The 22,459-nt window shown below is 31.3% G+C and overlaps 3 protein-coding genes across 3 annotated transcripts; 2 read left to right on the top strand and 1 right to left on the bottom strand.

Annotated features, from left to right (window-relative positions):
- The first annotated feature begins 7,055 nt into the window (after positions 1-7,055).
- On the top strand, positions 7,056-11,314 carry LOC145061398 (disease resistance protein At4g27190-like). Its single transcript, XM_079008852.1, has one exon. The coding sequence runs from the start codon at positions 7,886-7,888 to the stop codon at positions 10,796-10,798; it is 2,913 nt and encodes a 970-aa protein (XP_078864978.1). The 5' UTR covers positions 7,056-7,885; the 3' UTR covers positions 10,799-11,314.
- A 3,173-nt stretch (positions 11,315-14,487) lies between these two features.
- Positions 14,488-17,376, top strand: LOC145061400 (putative galacturonosyltransferase 12). The gene is made up of 6 exons (XM_079008853.1): positions 14,488-14,846; positions 14,936-15,000; positions 15,093-15,251; positions 15,941-16,531; positions 16,600-16,902; positions 16,986-17,376. Exons 1-6 carry the CDS (start codon positions 14,636-14,638, stop codon positions 17,265-17,267), a joined length of 1,611 nt encoding a protein of 536 aa, XP_078864979.1. The 5' UTR covers positions 14,488-14,635; the 3' UTR covers positions 17,268-17,376.
- A 36-nt stretch (positions 17,377-17,412) lies between these two features.
- Positions 17,413-19,248, bottom strand: ILR3 (basic helix-loop-helix (bHLH) DNA-binding superfamily protein). Its single transcript, XM_079008854.1, has 5 exons — positions 18,940-19,248; positions 18,323-18,385; positions 18,139-18,216; positions 17,902-18,064; positions 17,413-17,811 (listed from the first exon to the last, which is right to left on the bottom strand). The coding sequence occupies exons 1-5, from the start codon at positions 19,083-19,085 to the stop codon at positions 17,548-17,550; spliced, it is 714 nt and encodes a 237-aa protein (XP_078864980.1). The 5' UTR covers positions 19,086-19,248; the 3' UTR covers positions 17,413-17,547.
- Between the last annotated feature and the right edge of the window lie 3,211 nt (positions 19,249-22,459).

Below are 22,459 nucleotides of genomic sequence, written 5' to 3'. Positions count from 1 at the left end.
TAACATCTTAATTACAAATTCATTATTTATAATAACAAATTACTAAACAATTTAGTTGATAACAAAAATATATAACAAATAAACTATAATTATCCATATTAGCAACAAAATACAAATATTTATTATGGGTGAAAAAATCGATGTACTTTCTTATTTGAATTCCTAGGGTTTGTACATATTATTTTTTTTTGAATTTTTTTTAAAAATGATTATCTACAAGTTCCCCTTAAATGATTCTTATTTCTTAGTATACCATAATAAAATCATTATTATAGAAATACATATTGATTATAATAATTAGTTTTTAATAATTATTCGATCTTTCAATTTCCAAACACGAGCAACTTCATGCAAAGAACATTGCTTCTCTATTTTAAAAATCTATTAAAAAAACAAATATAAAAGTGGCGTTTACTTTTTCAATGCTATTTTATTTACTTTGAAAATCACAAAAAAAAAAAAAAAAAACTTAAAACTGGCACCAAATTTCATTTAAGTTGATAAGGACACAATTGATTGTCATGTTTGATCTTGACAAATGACAACTAATTTGGTCTATATTATATAATTAATATGAATTATATTGTCTCAAAATTCACAACATGTTATTAGTGATTTTAAAATCTCTAAATATTATTAAAAGAAAACCATTAATTCACCAATGAAGCAATCAAGGCTCTTGATTGTATTTTAATCATATGATATTCACAATTAGATCAAATTGATGACATCATCTTCTCAAAATAGAATTCAAACATTTAATTATAGAATCTTTAAATTTACCAATTACATTTCAAACACAATTACATTAAATTATAGAATCTTTAATTATAGAATCTATTCATATTTAATTATAGAATCTATTCATACTTTCGAAAATATATTTCAAAATTCGGGCATAATTACATTTAATTATAGAATCTTTAAAATCAGCGATTATGTTATCAATTAAAGCATGTCATTTTATTTATATATGAGACATCGGTTTCTCCATAAATTTGGGCAAAAACATGAATAACCGTCCCTATCTTTCTCCTTTATTTTTTCTCTTAAACCAAAATTCCCTAATCCTCTTCTTCCTCATGTCAATGGTTGTGCTTCAATTGATGTTTTGTGTGTTCATAATAGAATGTAGCACCATAACATGGTTCCTTTTTCTCTTGTATTCTTAGAATTTGCGTATTGCCTTTTCCTTGCATCTCCAATTATCACACCTCTGTTTTGGCTTCATACAAATCTCTGCAAACTGAAGCAAGTATCTCCTTCAAGACATCTTTTGACGATCTATGTCATCGTTAACCCTAATTAATATTGTTCATAATTTAATTCCATTATTTATAGTTTGTAGCTTCAAAATTTAAACCTGATTAGTTTTTTCTTTTTTAAAAAACTCATTAAATAAGTATATCAACAATTATGTTATCTTTAATCTCTATATATATTAAAAGAGAAATCTGATTACATCATCTTCAAAAATCAAGTCTGTTGATTGGCTTTTCGTTATAGTTTTCCACCCTTAGATCAATTTGATGATGTCATCAATGTTAATAGGATTTTTTTAATCCTTTCAAGTGTTGATTAAGGAAATAATTATTTTTTTGGATTCCGACATTTATGATTAAAATGTTAATTAAGGAAATAATATCTTTAAATCATTCAAAATCGTTGACCCTTATAATGTTCAAAACCATCATTTAATCAAATCTCATTAAATATGCATCTAATTCATCTATTTTTGACAATTATTTGAATTTAATATAAAATCACACCTCCTGTTTTGTAATTATTTATTGAAAATCGTTAATCAGCTCTCATTCCTTATTATCTTCATCAATTTCCTTTAATTCTAATCTTTGGAGATACTAGATAATAGATAAACATGTTGTCTCCAATTTAAAGTAGATTTTAAAAGATTTAGTTTCTCATTGTCCGTATTTTGAAAATTATAAATAGTTCTCACATTTCTCATTCTCTCTTTCACATGTTCGTTCTTATATCAATGCACTACATAAATTGAACAAAACTATACATCAACATTCACATCAATTTTATTACGAATCTTCAAGGTATGTCCTTATCCGCGTGTGCTTTTTAAGATGTGTATATGTTGTTTTTCCCTTTGTTGGTACCTCTTATATGTGTTAACTAACTATTTGTAAATGTTCTCAGAGAAACCAGCATAAAAAGATTTACGACTTCATAAAAATATTAACAACTTCATTTTCTTTATATAAAGCAAAGTGTCGAATTCTGCATCTACACACATTTATATTGACCCTTATAGATAGGGTCAGACCTAATATAAGTTAAATATAGAAAATCATACGTACATGAATATATTCAGATTTCTATAAACATTTGGAATTCGTATAATCATTTGTTATGTTATGAGATCCATCTATGAATTTTATAATCTCTCAAACCTAATATAGATCAAGCAAAAATAGCTAATCTACATCATGGAAATTCAAATTAACATGTGTATGTGTTGTGTTTCTCTTTGTTTGTACCTCTTATATATGTTAACTAACTATTTGTAAATGTTGTCGGTGAATCCCTTCATTGCTCACTGCATAAATTCAAATAAATTAAAAAATATATATTGTTAACAACACGTGTTATTCACTTTGATACTTTTGCATGCAAACATAGCAACCAAAATCTGAGGTTTTTTATTTTACTTTGAATAATTATTCTTTTTGTTTCTTTTATTAATAATGGAATATTGAAATTTATTGTTTTACACCGTGTCATGACAGCAATAGAATCTCAGGACCATAAAAGTTGTATTTTATCTGCTTATCAAATAGTTATTAAGAAAACAACTTTCCTCAAATTTTATTTAAATAATATTTGTTTTTGCTTAGTCTCATAATTATCTCTAATAGTTTTGTGTTTCACTTTACAGAAGGCGAAATGGCACATAACAGTGTCAATGAAGCCGTCTTAAATAGTCTTGCTACATAGATGCCTCAAAGGAATCATAGAATATCCATGTTCAAGTAGTCATGGGTTGGAAGTAGACTTATAAAAAGAACACAAACATGGTGAGAAGCTTTGACATGATTTTAATGGACCAGCAGGTGTGATTTTACTTAATTAAAATAATGCTATATTTTATTTTATTTTTCAATAAAATAATATTGGTTATCACCTACAGGGCACTAAAATACAGACAACAATAAAAAAAATTCTCATCAATGCATTTCAAGCTCTGTTCGATAAAGGAGTTGTTAGGGAAATCACTAAATTTGGCATAGCTAGAAATGAAGGAAATTACATGTAAACAGCTACTCAATGCATGGAATGTTTTCTAATTTATTTTAAGAATGGATTTGATTAGTTAAATTATAATGTGTCACTGAAAATAAAATTGAGGACTTAAAGACTACAAGATTCCATCCAACTTTCAATTCTTACATTTAAGGATATTATAATCAAAGTTTTCGTTTATTTTTCTAAAATCAAAAACCGTATGACATCATCTTAAACAATTAGTGTCATTAATTGTGTTTCCTTTATATGTTTCCACCCGATAAATTTGATGATGTTATCCGTACCAAAATCAATTAAAATATTCTAATCCGACAGTTGTGATTTAAATGTTAATTAAGGAACTAATATATTTAATTCCTTTCAAAATCGTTGACCCTTATAAAGTTTAAAACCATCATTTAATCAAATCTCATTAATTATGCATCTAATACATCTATTTTTGACAATTATTTGAATTTAATTTAAAATCATGCCTCTGTAAAGCCTTAGTCTATTAAACAAGGTATTCAAATTTCAAAAAATAAATAACATTTTTCAGTTAATAATCCGTAATTAACTTAAATTCATAACCTACCATCTAATAATTCATATCTCTGCACCATTTAGATGATTTGCATATGATTTAGTCTCCTATCATTAAATCTTAAATCATTGTAATCGTTTCCATATTCAAATTTCAGTATAATATATATATATATATATATATATATGTGTGTGTGTGTGTGTGATTTCCTATTTATTTTATTATTCATATCAGTTACTGAATTACTTTGGTTGTTTTTTAAATCTTTTCTTCTACTAAATCATCATCAACGACACCAACATCTACATAAGGTTAGCAAACTGATTTTGCCTATTGATTTTCTTTTGTTTGTTGTTAATGTGTTGAATTACATGTATGTATGTATGTGTGTTTTATGTGATGTTGTTTTATAAAGTTTCATTCGATTGTAAATTAGTTGATTATTGAATTTGCAAAGTGTTTGCTTTTTTACTATATATATATATATATATATATATATATATATATATTTTTTTTTTTGGGGGGGGGGGTGGTGGTTAATTTTTATCTGAATTATATCTCCTCTTCTGGCATCCAACTTTATTTAGCCAGTGCTATTTGGTTTCAGGTTGTATGAATTTGCAAACTGTTTTTTTTTTTTGGTGGGCAGGAGGGGAGAGATAAACATTTTCCTTCATTAAAAACAAGATTTATGCCGGCAACAATCATTGTCAATATGAGGAAGCAATTTTTTAAAATTAGACATGAATTGAGAACTAGGAACATTTATTTGTTTCTTGTCATTCAATTTGCAATAAAATTATGGCACAAACTGATTGTGATGGAGTATATCGATCTATTAGGAAACAGTATAGGGACATTTTTGTTAATTTTTATACAATAACACACATTAATCCTTTGCTTTGGGTCATTTTTGCTGACTGATTTGGTTAGTTTCAGATTCCTTTGTGAAAATTTGGTGTTTTTCTTGGCTTTTGGTGCAAGTGTATGGTTTATAGTTTTTTTTTTTCATTTTTTTTATTTATAGAAAAGTACTTTGCTATTTGTGTATACGTCTTTATAAAATAAAGAAGTTTTATTTTTTGGTTTGTGCGAGATTCGATCTTCAAGGAATTATTTTTGTTAATCTGAAATAGCAAAATGTTTTAATCTAAAATTATAAAAATATGATTAGAGACATTTTTTTAGCTATTTGGCTATTCGATCAAGGCCCAGATGTCAGGTTTGCAACCTGTTAAATTTTTGCATCTTATTCGAAGCTTATGGTTAGTTTGGTTCTCATGATATAAGTAATGCATATTTATGCATAACATTATGCTTTGAATGTAAAAATAATAATAATAAAAACTTTTATTTAAATAAAAATGTGGGTTTTAAACAAAAAAAATATTTATATGTTTTAAAATGTAATAAAAATATATTTATATGATTTCAAATGGAAAATGGTCAACATTGAATAAAATTGGATAAAATGATGTTCGATTTGGAACAAAAATACAGAGTGTCAAAACTGGAAAAAATTACATTTAGTTTCTAAATCCAAAAAAAAACAATAACTTAGTGTCTTTTGTGGGAAATAAATTCAATTTTGACATGTCATGTCAGTTTGTCACGTCATCATGCCACGTCAGCAGCCAATCGGGTTGAGCGGTCAAGTGGTCAGAATTGTAAAAAATTGAAAAACGCAGTGTCAAATTTGAGATAAAAATAAACATAATGTCAAATTAGAATTTTAGTGTAAACTTTGTTATTACAATTAGTTGTAACTAAAGATGAAATTATGTTTAATCTATTGGTTATTTTAAAATTTTATTAACATTAAAAAAAAACGAATTTTTAAATGATATAACTTTTATTTTATCGATATTATTTAATTATAATTTGAAAGATATGTTAAGATTCTATTTAAATATGGTATGATATCATTTTTTTTATTGTAATGAAAATATATAAAATCTTTATTAATTTTGGTATGATGTTGAATATTTTTGGTATAATTTTTTAGATGTATATTAAATTATAATTTTAATTAGTTTTAACAAAATCGAAGTTAATTATCTTTGGATTTGATACTAATTACAAAAATGTCATTTTTATATATTAGAGATGATTATGATCTTTTTTAAATATTATGTTATAAGAATCGGATTAATTTTGATATGATTCTAAAATATTTTGGTATGATCTTAATATACTTTTAGGTTGATTTAATAGTAAATAATATATAATCTATTTATGCATTCTTTGAAATTAAGTATAGAAACGATTTTGTTGACATCTATAATATATGGGTAATAATTTTCAAAATTATCTTTAAACTTCTGTTGTATATATTGTATATGACTTCCTTAACGATTACTGTTATTCACTGTGAACATCAAAGCTCTCTAATATCGGAATCAAGATACCGAGAAATACACAAGGTTAGTGATTTTATTCTTTTTATGTATACAATATCAATTTTTTTACTTGACACACATTGAAAGACAACTATTACATGATGTTTTGCTTACTAATTGTCAATTCGACTTATCAAATCACTTCAATTTATCAAATCAATAATGGAGTACACTTCAAGCAATAAAAGTAATGATGCACAAGATCACTCGTCCATCATATGTGGTTTACATCTTATTGTCTAACAATGACATATTGCAATTCAATGTACATTTAGAAGATTAATTAGTGATATATGCACCTTCTATTATTAATGATCTCAACTCGAATGCATCGAGACTTACCAAGTTTGATTGAAAATTGAGATATTTTTCTATAGGTAGAGATCGTTTGTGGGGTATTTGGGTTTTCATACATAATCAATGAGTTAAAATCGCTGTTAGTAATTACAATGCCGATTCACATGAATGCTGAGATTATCGAAACAATCTCCTTAATTTTTTTTAAAGGAAATACGATTAAGTATCTTGTTCCGGCACATCATTTCTCAAAAAGTATTTTCATTTCATTCAGATTTTGAGATAGTGGCTGTGCCAAGTAGAAATATATTTTAATCGTCAACTCATGTTTTATTTTGTTTAATGATATTAATTTTTTTAGGCTACTTTATCATTTTTTTATTGTATCGACTTTTTATAACTTTATATGATTTTTTTTATACGTTCTTCCGCGTTTAACACGGGTCGTAATCTAGTTAAATATACATAAAAAAAAAAAATCATTTTTTTACAAGTAATCCCCATAAAATAACGGACAAATACGGCCCAGCCCACAGATATTTAAAAGTTTAAACCGACGGACTTTTAACATTTTTGGACATTTCGTTATGGCGCGCTGCTTGCTGTTACCGCCATTTTTGTGAAGGATTCAAGACGTACTGGTGAAGTTCTCTTTCCGAATTGCATAATCACTTTGATTTCAATTCCGTTTGCTTTGTTTTTGTTTGATTTCATTGCTATAATCGAATGATTTGAATCGGTATATTGTTTCTTCATCGAAGGAAGTTAACGAGGGGATACGTACTAGGGTTAAGTTTTCGATATAGAAAGTTTCAGTTGGTATGGTATACAGCGATAGGAATCAGGAGAGATTATGCTTTTTGCATAATTGCATTCTTGTTGATATACTTGGAATACATGACTCTTTTTGTGTCTAGATTTAATCGTTTTCGAAAACGATCTGAAGTAAGAACAAAATTCTCATCGTTGCAAACAAGAGATTCACATGATTTGATTCCACACTTGCTCTTGAAGCAAACAATACGTGGACTTCATGATCTAAGATCCATAGTACTTTACAATATTAAGTTTAATTAGCAAAGCTATTTTGGATTTCCCAAAGCTCTTAACCTAGGATTCCTGTGATTTGCTTCCTCTTGAGAAACGCCAATGTATTTGTTTTTTAGAATCATAACAAAAATATGTGTTTATGGAAGGATGTGTTCTTTTTTTACCTTATCGATACTGAACAAATAGCTCCTAGTTTTGTCAGATAGTTTTTCCCAGTCTTTACTTAAGGCTTGGATTGCTATTAGCTTATAGCCACAAATGAAATCAAATTGATCTCTCTCTCTCTCTCTCTCTCTCTCTCTCTCTCTCTCTCTCTCTCCCTCTCTCTCCATTTCTCCCCATGGACGCCCTAACTTCTGCTGTTATTGAAGGTGCCAAATCAATCTTTAAGCTAAGTCTTTCAGGAATCAAGACCATTTCCAAATATGAAGAAAACATCTGTGAACTCCAGGAAGAGATTTCATACCTCAGGAACAAAAAGATTTTGATTGAAGAAGAGGTCTCCATAGCCATAATGGATGGAAAAACTCCAAAACAGCAAGTAACAGAATGGTTAAGGAAGGTTTCTCGAGCTGAAGATGCTGTAAGGCCACTGCTACAGATGCTACAGACGCCTGATCAACATATTGATGGCAGGAGCTTCAAGATGCTGCAACAATACCAGCAGTCATGGAGAGTAGCAAACAAACTCGAGCATGTGAAAGAGCTCAATTCTACTTATTTTGAAACCGTTGCCCCTGAAAAAAGCTCTCCAATAAAAGCTATGGAGGAAATGCAAGTCCCATCTCTTGTTGGGCAGCAGGCAGCTTCAGATATGATGAAGCTTCTTGAAATCTTGAAAAGTGATGATAACAAAAGGATTGGTGTGTGGGGGAAAGGTGGCATAGGGAAGACAACTTCTGTCAAGAACTTGATCAATCACTTGTGCAATTCCTCTCCAAATTCTTTTAATATCGTGATCTGGGTTCAAGTCTCGAGGGACTTGAATTTGAGCATGATTCAAACTCAGATTGCCAAGAGACTTCATTTAAAAGTGGAAGCAGGAGACACCACTCACAGTTTAGCCAACAGAATTCTTCGAAGACTGAAGATGAGGGTGGAAGCTACCAGAAGGAAGATCCTTTTAGTTCTTGATGATGTCTGGGAAAAGATCGACTTAGATGCTGTGGGTATTCCTTCAAGGGATTCCTGCTGTAAAATCCTCTTAACCACTCGATCTTTTGATGTCTGTAGGGACATGTCTGTTGATGCTCCTTTTCAGTTAAATCTCATGAGTGAAGATGATGCTTGGAATCTTTTCGTTCAAAGTGCTGGATCTGTACTTTATCTAGATGGGATACAATCTCCCGCAAGGAAGATCGTGGCAAGCTGTCGTGGACTCCCATTGGCTATAAAGACTCTTGGAAAATCCCTGAGGGACACACCACAGACTGCCATCTGGCGAAACACGTATCTTAGGTGGCGATGCTCATCACCTTTGTTCAAGAACATTGAAAAAGAAGTCTTTAGGCCTTTAGCACTGAGTTACCATTCTTTACCAAGTAAGATTCTCCAACAATGCTTTCTGTTTTGCTCTTTATATCCAGCAAGCTTCTCGATAGATGTTGTTGAATTAATCCAATGTTGGGTGTCTGATGGGTTAATCCATGAGAATCAAACTGTTGAAGAAGCATTCAATTATGGGGTTGCTTTGATTGAACACCTCAAGGATTCTTGCTTACTTGATCAAGATGGAGGACAAGGAAGTGTGAAGATGCATGATGTTTTTCGTGATTTGGCCATACTTTTATCTCAGAATGAAGAATTGTTTGGGTTTCATTGTCAATCAAGTCTTCCATTTAACCAGATGCCAAAAGAATCTTCCAGAAGGGTATCTTTAATCGGTTGCAAAATCTATAGGTTGCAAGAGTATCCTGTGTATTCCAATCTCACTGTTTTGTTTCTCCAAGGAAACCCTATAAAGATCATCCCGGACGACTACTTTCTCAATCTCAAGTCTCTAAGGGTACTGAATTTAAGCAAAACCGAAATTACATCTTTGCCCTCGTCTTTTCTTTGCTTGGTCGAATTACGTTCTCTTTATCTCAGAGGCTGTTTTTCTTTAACAAAACTACCTTCTCTTGAACCTCTTTGTAAACTCCTTGTTCTTGACCTTTCTAGCACCCCAATACGAGAGCTTCCGGAAGGTTTAGGAAGTTTATGTCGTTTGAGGGAATTAAACCTCTCATACACTCGTTTGTTGAAGAAGATTGCTTCCGGAAGCATTTCAGGGTTATCAAGTCTCGAGACTCTAGACATGTCTTTCAGTGCTTATAACTGGAACCCTAAAATGAGTTCGTGTCATCAAAATGCAACATTTGATGAGTTGCTATCGTTGGATCGCCTTTCGGTTTTAAAAATAAGGCTTGACTCGGTTGACTCGCTCGCATCCGCATCTTCTTGGATCAAGAAATTAAGAAAGTTTGATATTCAAATCAGTCCAAACGACTCGAATTTTGATGCTCAATCCAATGAAAAAAGATTGGTTCTCAGAGGAGTTGATCTCCTTCAAGAACACCTTCAAAGTCTTCTACACAACACGACTTCCCTCAGCTTGTTAACATGTGAAGGCATGGCCCAAAGACACTGGCTTAGCTTATCATTGCTGATGTCACTCACTATATCCAATTGTAGTGGTATAAGAATTTTGATAAGTCAAGAAAAAAGTTCACATGCAATGTTCCCAAATCTACAACACTTGGTTCTCGATCATTTGAAAAATTTGGAAACTATTGTTGAAGGGATACTCTCGAGAGGGATTTGCCTTAGCAATTTGAAGACAATTCAAGTTCTTGATTGCCCGAAGCTAAAAGGAACCATTTCTTATGCAATGCTTAGACATGTTAAAAAGCTTGAGGAAATTAAGGTGAGTGGTTGTGAGAATATGTGTAGGGTTATTGAATCAGGGGGACAAAAGAAGAAAAATCTTCCGGTTTTGAGGGTGATTGAGGTAAAGAACATGGTGAAATTAAGGACAATATGTGATGGGATGTGGGTTTGTCCAGTGTTGCAGCAGATTGAAGTTTCTCATTGCTTTGAGTTGAAGAAACTTCCTATTTCGGTTGGGGATTCGTGTAGTTTGAAAGAGATTAGAGGTGATGTTAAGTGGTGGAATAATTTGATATGGGAGAATCATGATGATAAGAGCTTCTTTCTGAAACACTTTCAAGCCTACCCTAGGGAGGACTGCTTAAAAAGACAAAAATACAAGTAAGAACATCATGTTTTGTGGATAAACTGTCGTATACATAAGCTCTGTATATTTTTTTTGGTAGAATGAATACACCGTCCGAGTGAGAGTAAATGACCAATTTACCCTCTTTCATTCCAAAGAACAATTTTAACAATATTCATCATTGTTTAATAAATAAAATCATAAATATCAACCAAGAAAGAATTGAGTGGAATATGGCAAAAGGCAAAGCAAGACGATTTTGTTAGTGAAGGTGACATTCTATTTCCAGGCAAGTGCTAATAAAAGCACAACCCACAATCACATAGACGAATTTGTTGAATAATAGGAAAAGGGATGAGACACTAAAAGTAACATATGTTTATTAATTTCCCAAGACATCATTTTCCTTAAGTTAACAACCAAAGAACATATGAGCTATTGAAATGGAAATTTCAATACCACTTTCCACTAGAAATTGACACCTATGTTTCTAGGAAATTCCAATAAAAGAATAGGCGGGTCTAATCATCTCCACCCCTACTATCATAATATTAATTTATGTTATGAAAGTAATATTTATTATATTTAAATACTAATAAAGTTAAAAGTTAAGGGTGGTGTGGTGAACTAGACCAAAGTGGGAAGTATTTTGTAATGGCATTATTGTTTAAAGTATATAATCACACCATACCTTGAAGCAATGAGGATATTTGTTTCAGAAAAATCATCCAATTTTCACACACTGCATTTATATCTCAATCAAATAAATTCAAAGAGTTGTAGATTCCAAACCAATATTGACTTCCAAACATGTCGTTTTATTCTATCATTTGTGTGTATCTAACTCTATTAAATTGGCCTGAATTTCAGGCCAATCACATTTCATGAAGACCAAGACATGTAGTTATCATTCAAAATCCACAATTTCCATAACCTTCGATTTATGTAAAGATGTAACATATATGGTTCCCCTTTTACTTGTTTGTCTTACATGTGATCCGTAAACATCACGCGTGGAAACACATGGCATAATTTAAACAACTTTTGATGAATGAAGAGTAAATCTTATGGCTAGTTAGATATATCATTTACATGATGATAAAAACATAGCCCCATTCTTACAAAAAACGACAAAAGAACTTGAATTTTAGTGTTACATGTTTTCTCTTTTATTCGTATTTTCTCTCTTGCATAATATATGGTTTTTAGTAGATACATTATCTGGATTTTTTTCTCTTTTAGTGTCGATCGGATATCATATGCCATCAAATTCTTTCTTGACAAATTGGCCACCAAACGAGCTTCATTACCAAACAGTCATATTACATATGGATGGAATTCCAAAATGCAGCTTTATCGTTATGTTTTTTACATACCACACTTAACATCCAAAATATATACAGTTTCAAATATTTACCCTTTTATTGAATCAATAATTTAAAAAAAAAAAATTGTCAGGGAGATTTTGTCCTAGAGAGTTTAATAGTTTTGTAAAAAAAATGTCATGAAGATTACATACATACACATATGCATGCATAGAGAGACTTACAAAAAATAAGATAATAATGTGGGCACCTATAGAATATAGACACTCAATAACTATTCATCACATTGTAGAAAAAAAATTATGTGGAGGGAGGGGTTGGGTTGGGTTGAGTAGTTGGCCATCAAAATATATAAACAATAAATGAAACGAAAACAATATGGGTAATTTAGTCATTTATGTATGTTAGTGACCAAAATCAAATCAAAACAAAACAACATGGTGGTTATTTGAAATATTTATTGATGGGTTTGAGATCGGTAAAACTAGAGGGAGTGGTGTCATTTGCTACAATATTTTTGTTTGTCATGTAGGCATCACTTCATTTTTGTCAAATTTCTTCAATATCTTTTCATTTAGAAGGGGTATTTATAAAAATTCTGAACTAAAAAAATTAAAAAATATAGCTGTTTGGATTGGCTGGTCAAAGAGAGGGAAGGCTCTAGAACTCGTTGTTGATGATGAGGTTTCAACTTGGCATGCCGAGGTCAAGACCCAATGTTTATTGAGTCCGTCTCAACAATGCTAAGGACATATCCATTATTTTTTATCCTTTATTTCTTGAACTGTCATCTAATAGCTAATGTTTTAGCTATTAATTAGTTTTGTCAAACATAATCATACACCTTACTAGATCCTCCTTTGATTTAGAAAACATATATTAGGAAGAAACACATGAAACATTTTATAAATTACTGGTTGAAATTTGATAAATATGGATAGAAAACATATATTAGGAAGAAACACATGAATCATTTTATAAATTACTGGTTGAAAGGTTGAATCTTGTAAGTATTTACAACTTTAGATAAAGATAATACAAAAAATGAATTTTGAGTAAGAAATAAAATGAATATAAATCAAAACGATCAATTTTAAGTGCATGGTAAAATAGTTGGTTAGATCCATCTAGAGGTGCACATCAAGAACCTGTTTTTTAAAGACTGAAAAAAAAAACTAGACTAATTTTTTTGAGAATTGGTTAGGTTAAAGAATAGGCTTTTATAAAAAAGCAGAAAACAGACTTTTTCTCGGTTTTTCTAAAATAACCGAACTGAAACATTTTTAACTAAAAAACGATTTTACAGCAATTTCACTTTTAAAAAACCGAAAATGTCAAACGAATATAACTAAAACCGATCTAAAAAAACCAATTAAAAAAATAAAATAGAAAAAGTTTAAAACCAATCCACCATCTAACTTTACCAAGCCTAGCCCAAATGAATCAAATAATTAAATCTCAAGTACACGACCCAATTAGTAGTCAACACGTTCATGGAAGTGTCATTTTCTCATTTAGGAGATGTGTTTACGTCGCCCAAAAATAGAAAAATATATATCACGTATTTTAACTTTTAAATATTTGGATGGTAAATAACTTTAAAGCCAAACCATCACCAAACTACACCCTTCTTTTTATTTTTCTACTCTTCAACTGTTGAATCAAATAATATATTTTAAGAGACATATTTTAAATGATCTTTTTTCACTTACGTAAACTTTTATCCATATTAATTAAGATGAAAGCATAGTTTAACTACAACAACTGTCAACTAATAGCTTATACATTTTTAAATCCATCGTTCTATAAAACTTAAACCCTTTTTATATTTTGCACTTTTAAGGATACATTTTATGTAGTAAAGTATCTAAAATATATGCTTTAAAGTTTTAACCATAAAACATACTCTATGTAATTATTGTTTAAAAGCATCTTAAAGTCTATATACACACACCCTATTCAAATCACGTGTCATATTCCTCCAAACACCCTTCCCTCTCTTCACAACAAAATAAAATAAATTTAAATAAATAAGATTATGAAAATTTCCATAAAAACCACTTTACTTTTTTTTTTTTTCCGGTTTAACCATTAAAACAATTTTTTCCAGTTTAACCACTGACAATTTGTTTTAATTTTCAGAAAACCCATTTCATAAAATATTAGATTCTAAAAAATCTCTACTATTTGAAACTTTGATTTGTTTCATCTTTAACAAAAAAAAAAAAAGGTTATTAACGTATTGTGAATGTTGATAACGGATATATAATTTCAAAAAACTTAAAAAGAATATATTATAATAAAAAAGGAAAAAAAAAAACACTAAAGCTTAAGCAATGTGAAGGTTAGGTAGAAGATGGGAAAACCTCAACAACATTGAATATAGGAATAAAGCATCCCCTTCAATTTCCAAACCATCTTCTCCCATATCTACCCAAAACATAGTATTACCAAAATCGTATCACGTTAAATCATATCAGAAGAAGGTTTCAATTTTACGTATATATTTAGGGTTGGGTTTCTTGTTTTAGTGTGTTTGATAAACAAAAAAATGCAGTTACATATATCTCCAAGTTTGCGACACGTTACACTGTTGCCAGGGAAAGGTGTGAGAGAGTTTATAAAAGTTAAGGTTGGGTCTCGAAGGTTGTCTTACAAGATATTGTTTTATTCGCTTTTGTTGTTCATATTTCTTCTTAGATTCATCTATGTGTTAAGTACAGTTGACACCATTGATGATGAAACCAAATGTTCCAATATTGGTATGTATATGCATATTTTAATATGTTATTATTTAGCTTATTACTTCTTAGATATAAATTGTTTGATTTCTTGATTATTTGGTATGTAGGTTGTAAGGGAGAAAAACTAGCATCGGGTGTTTTAAGGGGGAGAAGCCTTCGATTGAATTCAGCTGTAATATACCAAACATCCAATGTTTTTTATTTGAATTCTGAGAATTTTGAGACTAAAATGTTTTTTTTTTTTTTCCTTTTTAATCTGAGAAGGTACCAGAAGTGATATATGAAATCTTGGAGGACCAGTCTAGCGAAGATGAGATAGTGGGAGGGCCTGATATTCCTCAGAGTTTGGAAGAATTTGTTGATAGTATGAAAGGCAGCAAAAGACTAGACGCAAAGACATTTGCCATCAAGCTTAAGTCCATGGTATCCTCCTCCCCATTTGTCTTCTATAACACACACACACACAAATACATAATATACTTAGTATTTTGTGATTATATCATTATAAGTTTTGACAGTGTAAAAAACCATTTTCTCAAGTTACTTAGTTTTGAGAAAGGCCAAAAATACATAAAAAAAAAAAAAAAACACAAACACTTTGACAATTATGTCAACCAGCCATTGAATTATTCTTTTTTAGTTAACTGAAGAATATGAGTTTGTTTTATAAATAGCATAAAGAAAATGTAAGATCATCATTAACATGTAAAACTATTTTTTCACCCAAATGGTGTGATAATTTATATAAACAATATTTTATTTTTAACTACGTACACAATTTTTTAGACAAAAAAATTCCAAGTGTATATAAATATAAATTATTTTATTTGTAACTTAACCGAATAAATTATCCATCTATATGATTAATTAATATCATTTTTATATATAACATAACATAAAAAAACATTTCATTTAAACTATAACTATAACTAAATTAACTATAAACTCAAATTTAAAATATTAAAATTATACACATGAAAATTTAACATAATATTCAATGTAACAATAAGAAATAACATAAAAGTCAGATTTACTGTTGGGTTGAAAATAATTTAAAATTATAATCGTTCCAAAATAGTAGTTAAAGTTAAATGGTTTTTATGTGTTTTTAGGTAACACTTCTTGAAAAGAGGACTAGAACAGCCAAAATCCAAGAATACCTCTACAGACACGTGGCATCCAGTAGCATACCCAAACAACTCCACTGCCTCTCCCTCCGCCTAGCCCACGAACACGCCACCAATGCAAACTCCCGCCTCCAGCTCCCTTTACCGGAGCTAGTCCCCACCCTCGTCAACAACTCCTACTTCCACTTCGTTCTTGCCTCCGACAACATCCTCGCCGCCTCCGTCGTAGCAACGTCGCTCGTTTACAACTCTTTACGTCCTGAAACGGTAGTCCTTCACATAATCACCGACAGAAAGACGTTCGCTCCGATGCAGGCGTGGTTCTCCTTGCATCCTTTGTCTCCGGCGGTGATTGAAGTCAAGGCGTTGCATCATTTCGATTGGTTCGCAAAAGGAAAGGTTCCGGTTTTGGAGGCCATGGAGAAGGATCAAAAAATTAGGGCTCAGTTTAGAGGTGGCTCATCCGCCATTGTTGCTAATAACACCGAGAAACCTTACGTCATCGCCGCAAAGTTGCAAGCTATGAGCCCTAAGTACAATTCCGTGATGAATCACGTTCGGATTTATCTCCCACAGGTGAATATTAAGAAATTCGTGTAAAATCGAGTTTAATCGATCGACGCTCATCGGATCTGGTTTTGTAGATGTTTCCGAGTCTAAACAAGGTGGTGTTCCTAGACGACGACCTGGTGGTTCAGTCAGATCTATCGCCGTTGTTTGAGATTGAGATGAACGGAAAAGTGAACGGAGCGGTTGAAACATGTCACGGCGGCGATAAGTTCGTGATGTCGAAGCGATTCAAAAGCTACCTAAACTTTTCTCATCCATTAATATCGAAGAATTTTGACGCAAACGAATGTGCTTGGGCCTATGGGATGAACATTTTCGATCTGGAAGCTTGGAGAAAGACGAACATAAGCGAGAACTACCATTACTGGCTCGAAGAGGTAAGTGATTCAACACAGATCATGAACACACACACACACACACACACGATCTAAGTATCTAATTTTTTATATTTCGAATGCAGAATTTGAAATCGGATCTAAGTTTATGGCAGCTAGGAACGTTACCTCCGGGTTTGATCGCGTTTCATGGACATGTGCAAGTTATCGATCCATTCTGGCATATGTTGGGCCTCGGCTACCAGGAGAATTCAACCATGGCAGATGTTGAACGTGCTGCTGTTGTTCATTTTAATGGCAGAGCGAAACCTTGGTTAGATATAGCGTTTCCACAGCTTCGTAAACTATGGACTAAATATGTCGACTTCTCAGATAAGTTCATCAAGTCCTGCCACATCAGACCATAGGCCACAACAATCGCAAATCTTCATGGGCTTTTTTTTGTATTATATATATACACATAAGGCTTTGTATATTTGGTTCGCGATTTAATGAAAACATATGGATTCTTTTCAAGGAGGCATTTCATCGAACAGTTTGGAGTGCAAGATGTGAACACAAATCACACACATAAACGGTTAAATTATAATAATAGTGTGTTTGATCGTAGTTATACAAACAGAAACCTAATACAGTGTCATAGATCAATGACAACCTGCCTGAACATACATGTAATGATCGCCGGAATTAGGCCACCGGAGGGTGGAGGACATGATCTTGTGAGGTGTCAACAGCAGCAGGCGGCATGAATTGCCACATCGCCATGCCTGGGTAACTAATCATGGGAACCAACTTATTGGCTCCATATGCAGCAGCAGGGATTGCAGGTGGATGATGATGAGCCATTGGCATGAAGCTTGGTTGTGCGTTTATGGTGTCTAGTTGTTGCTCAAGCTTCTCTTTCTCCATCTTCAACCTCTGCTTCTCATCACGAAGCTCGTTCTTTTCAGTCTACAAACAAACACCAATTAAAAATAAATGAAATCACAACGCACAAATTATTGAATATATATTTTAAAAATAGAAAGATTAAATAAATACCTTGAGCTCTTTGATTTTCTCTTGAAGATCAGAACTAGAATCTTTCAACTTCTGTGCTTCTTTTCGTAATTGAGTGACTGTTCGAACAGCATCAACTAAAATTGCAGCTTTATCTATTTTAGGTGGTCTTCCGGGTTCCAGAATTGAAGCCAATTCAAGAAACCTAAAATAGTAAAATGTAAGTGATAATTGATGAGAGGACTAAAGAGGACACGTGGCAGAAAAAATAAATTGTACTTGTCATTAAGTTTATCTCTTCTCAATTTCTCTCGACATGCTTTGCTACTTGTACCACTGCAAGATTCAGATCTTCCCCTATCAAAGTAACAAATTTTGTTTATAAATCTAACAGAAAAAAATGAAGAACACATCTTTTCACAGCCTTCGTGTATATGAACTTAAAGAAGGAAGAAATAATTACCGTTTTTTGGATCTGGAGTCATTATGGCTGTCTGAATCCACAGTTGAGCCATCAAGATCCAAACTAGAAGCAATTTGAGCAAACAATATGAATTAATGGAGGAAACAGTAAAATAGTTGAGAAACATCAATCAAAGTCCTTTTATCTCCTATAAATTGCATCTAATTCAACAGAAGAAGCCAAATTAGTGAAAATTGGATTTGGTCAACGCCATTAAAGCTCTACCACCAACCACTCCAAGGTACTGATACGGTTGTCAATGTTTTCCACCACAAATTCATGAATCTATATAAAGCATCTATTGGACCAAAAGTAGGGCAAACAACAGAGGAGACCTAGAATTCTGCTAAAGGAAGAGAAAAGGCATAAACGATGCCCTAGATACGTTGTATGATTAAGCTGTAACTGTGTAACATCTACTAACACCCCCAATTTCGCTAAATCATTCTCTAGTTCTCCGTAGTTGCTCTATGGAACTACTTGGATTCCTCCATATCATACATCAAAATATGAAAGGTTTTTATAGCTCATACATTTGATTGAGCAATCAATGTTTCTGATATAATTAGGTCGATTTTGATGATAAGTGCATTAAACAAAAGAAGAGAAGAGAGTACCTAGGGTTTGATGAGGAACCGTTTAAGGTCGCTTGAATTGGCCAACTGAATCCAGAAACAGGAAGGGTGTAATTAGCATCAGGTACAGCAATATCATCAATCAATCCGTATTCGTAGATCCAATTGGTGTTTTCCGGGGAAACCATTGCCGGAATATAAACAAATTGAAGATTTCCCGATGGAGGTTATGGTGGAAAGGAAGAACACAAATGGGGTTTGGGTGTTATTGTGTAGAGATGGGAGAGAGAAAATGGAGATTTGAAAGGGAATAATTGGTTGATTGGTGGTGTTGCTGTGTTGGGGTTCTTTTAGATTTGATTTTATTATTCGTCCACTAGATGAGAGTGGTTCAGCGTCATTGAGCAGACTTTGTTTTTATTTTAAAGTATATACTTTAAAACAAATGTTGAAAAATTATTAAAAAAATCAAAATATATTATGTTGTTATTTTATTTATATATTTATTTACAAAATAAACCTTTTAACACTTATTCTAAAATAATTTTTGCATCAAATAAAGAAATGATTACAATAAGTAATAATGTATTCTTATTTTTTTATATTGTTATATTTAAAAATTTTATTTTCTATTAAATTATTATAGTTTGAGCTTTTGGTTTAATTATAGAAGTATCACTTAAATGCAATTTATTTTTTTTAATATTCTTTTAATTTATTATCTTAATAGTTTTGGAAGTCATTTGAAAGATTATGGATTAAATAAATTTTTATAATAATTTTTTTATTTTTAAGGGCTTATTTAACCCCTAAATTATTAAAAATGCTTATATTATAGATACTTTTTTTTAGGACGGTCCAAATTTTAATCTTATGTTTAAGAAAAGAACTTGAACCATAGACTTAAAAAACTATTTTATATATTATGCTAGAAGCCCTTTGGTATTTAATAAAATTAGACAAAATTGCAAAAATGGTCTCTGTCGTATGTATTTTTTTTTGGGTTTTAGTCCAAACCATGACTTTTTTTGGATAGGTGGTCATTTTGGACTAGTTTGTATGTGAAAATAGTCCCTCCGAAAATTGAAATGACTATAATACTCTTGGGGTATTAAATTTTCAATTTTCTTTCATTTCTTTTTAAATCTAATACTATTTTATTTATTTTAATAATTAATAAATTAAGAAGGGTCTCTCTCTCTCTCTCTATATATATATATATATATATATATATATATATATCCCCCCTCTCTCTCTCTACATGATTTACCAACAGAAGAAATGGGGGCATGCTCATCGTCTTCTTTATGAATCACCCACCATCATCTCTCCCTCTCCATAATAACCTGCACCACTCCGTTTTCTTATCATATCAACCACCATCTACCCACCACCACAGCCAAAGAAATTTAGTCTCACCATCATCACCTCCATCCATTATCCGAAGAAAATTTCACAAATCTCAATCATTCAAGAGTCACCGTCGAGATTATAACAGAAACAAGAATGAATCGACATCAGATATGGTAGAATCAATTTACAAGTTGTAAAGCAAATTGTAATTGATAAAAAAATAACGTGATACCCATTCAACCATTTTCAGAATCGGGTTCAGCATACCAACACCCCTACCATCTCAATCAATTTCAAGAATCATCATCGATTATCAACCCTGCAACTTAACATTACCCTTAATCCTCTTGATAAACCATCTACTAAGTCCCATTAATCACCCACAATCGAACACCTTCATTCACCCCTTTCCTAAACCACCACCCTTAAATCGGATCCTTGAGAGCTGCAACTGAATATATATATATATATATATATATATATATATATATATACACACACACACACACACACATACACACCTATTAATTGATCCTTTAGGGTTTACTGGGTTTAAATTGGTTGAATCTTGACATATTTGAAATCTATTTCGTCTCCTGGTTTGTCTTCAACTTCTCGATCGATTTCAAAAAGTGTGTGTGAATCCTTCCTAAAGCGATGATGAGCTAAGAATTCTTCCAAATGTGCAGATTGTTGTTTTGAAAGGGAGGAAGAGATCAAAGAGGGGTGGATGAGATGAGAAGTGAAGATTAGGGGTGAACCCAAACAGATGTGCGAGAGAAGAAGACAAAGGTGTAGGATGAAGCAAGGAGCGATGAAGGTGAATGGTCCGACTGGGGAAGAAAGGGGGTGGGGATCGTGTGTATGTGTTTGTGTAGAGAGAGAGAGAGAGAGAGAGAGAGATAAATGTGGGTCCAATTTAATTATTTATTTTCTTTTTCATTTAAATTAAATAGAAAAAACATTAAAAAAATATCAGAAGGGCATTACAGTCATTTCAGTTTACCGAGGGACCAAAAATGCAATGAAACTATATCAAAAGGACCATCAATCCAAAAAAGTCGTTGTTTGGACTAAAACCCTCAAAAAATACATACCATAGGGACCATTTTTGCAATTTTGTCTATCAAATTACTATATGTTTTAATAAATACTAAAAATATATGAATATCTAACAAATGGAAGTTATTAAATTAAGCAAGTGCTCATTTAATTCATATGTTTTTCTTATAATAAGGCGATTACATCATGACGCATCAAAAGTCTCAAAGAGATTAAGAAATAAAGATAAAGAAATCAAATGTATATACTTGATTAAGTTATCATCTTGTTATTAAAAGTTTCAACTTTCAAGCATAATATGTTTCAAATAGATTTTAAACATATTTATAATGGAAAACTATGCATACTAATTTTAAAGTAATTTCAATCGATTTGTATTGATGTTAAAACATGCCATTATGGTATAGATTTCCATAGTATAATATGTTCATTAAAAAAACTATGGATATAATACACTTGTAAATAAAAAATTACATTGTTATTGCATGTATTTAACATCATTACAAATTGATTGAAAAGACGTTGAAATTGCATTTCTTATATGCATAATTCTCTATTAAAATATTTTAACCTATTTAAACATATTATGCTTGAAAGTTGAAACTTCTAATAAGATGATAACTTAATCAAGTCTATACATTTGATTTCTTTATCTTCGTTTCTTAATCTCTTTGAGACTTTTAATGCATCATGATGTCATCACCTTATTATAAGAAAAAAACATATGAACTAAATTAACCCTTGCTTAATTTAAGAAATCCCATTTGTTCGATCCCTCAACCCTTTAAGTTTTCCTCTTTATTTATTTATTTATTTATTTATGTATTTTGTGAAACGGTAAAAGGGTAGAATCGTCCATAATTTTCCCTAATGGGAAATCGGCCAAATTAGAGCATCTAGCTGCAAGAAATCGTGATTAACCTTCAGACTTCACCATGACGTTCGCCTTGTTTTGTTGTAATTTTCTCCAGATTGCATTGAAACTTCTGCTATATATCACAGTGAGTGTTTCATTGAAAAGGGTTATCTATGGGGTAAAATATCATGGACACACAGACAGTTATCCCCACTCCTTACAGAAATTGTTCCATTTGTGAATACTGAATAGTAACGTCCTTTTGTTAGTTTCAACAAGATGAGTGAGATT

This window comes from Lactuca serriola, chromosome 7, assembly GCF_051521515.1.
Source record: "Lactuca serriola cultivar US96UC23 chromosome 7, Lser_US96UC23_V15, whole genome shotgun sequence".
NCBI lineage: Eukaryota > Viridiplantae > Streptophyta > Magnoliopsida > Asterales > Asteraceae > Lactuca > Lactuca serriola.
This window is presented reverse-complemented; position numbering and strand designations above follow the sequence as displayed.

What these genes read in the sequence shown, in the direction of transcription:
- LOC145061398 (XM_079008852.1), top strand. Translation starts at nt 7,886, where the DNA reads ATGGACGCCCTAACTTCTGCTGTTATTGAAGGTGCCAAATCAATCTTT.
- LOC145061400 (XM_079008853.1), top strand. Translation starts at nt 14,636, where the DNA reads ATGCAGTTACATATATCTCCAAGTTTGCGACACGTTACACTGTTGCCA. An exon ending in GCCTTCGATTGAATTCAGCT is followed by an intron (nt 15,001 to 15,092) that starts GTAATATACCAA and finishes TAATCTGAGAAG; the next exon opens with GTACCAGAAGTGATATATGA. An exon ending in ACCATTACTGGCTCGAAGAG is followed by an intron (nt 16,903 to 16,985) that starts GTAAGTGATTCA and finishes TTTCGAATGCAG; the next exon opens with AATTTGAAATCGGATCTAAG.
- ILR3 (XM_079008854.1), bottom strand. Translation starts at nt 19,085, where the DNA reads ATGGTTTCCCCGGAAAACACCAATTGGATCTACGAATACGGATTGATT. An exon ending in GGTTCCTCATCAAACCCTAG is followed by an intron (nt 18,386 to 18,939) that starts GTACTCTCTTCT and finishes AATTGCTTCTAG; the next exon opens with TTTGGATCTTGATGGCTCAA. An exon ending in AGAAAATCAAAGAGCTCAAG is followed by an intron (nt 17,812 to 17,901) that starts GTATTTATTTAA and finishes GTTTGTTTGTAG; the next exon opens with ACTGAAAAGAACGAGCTTCG.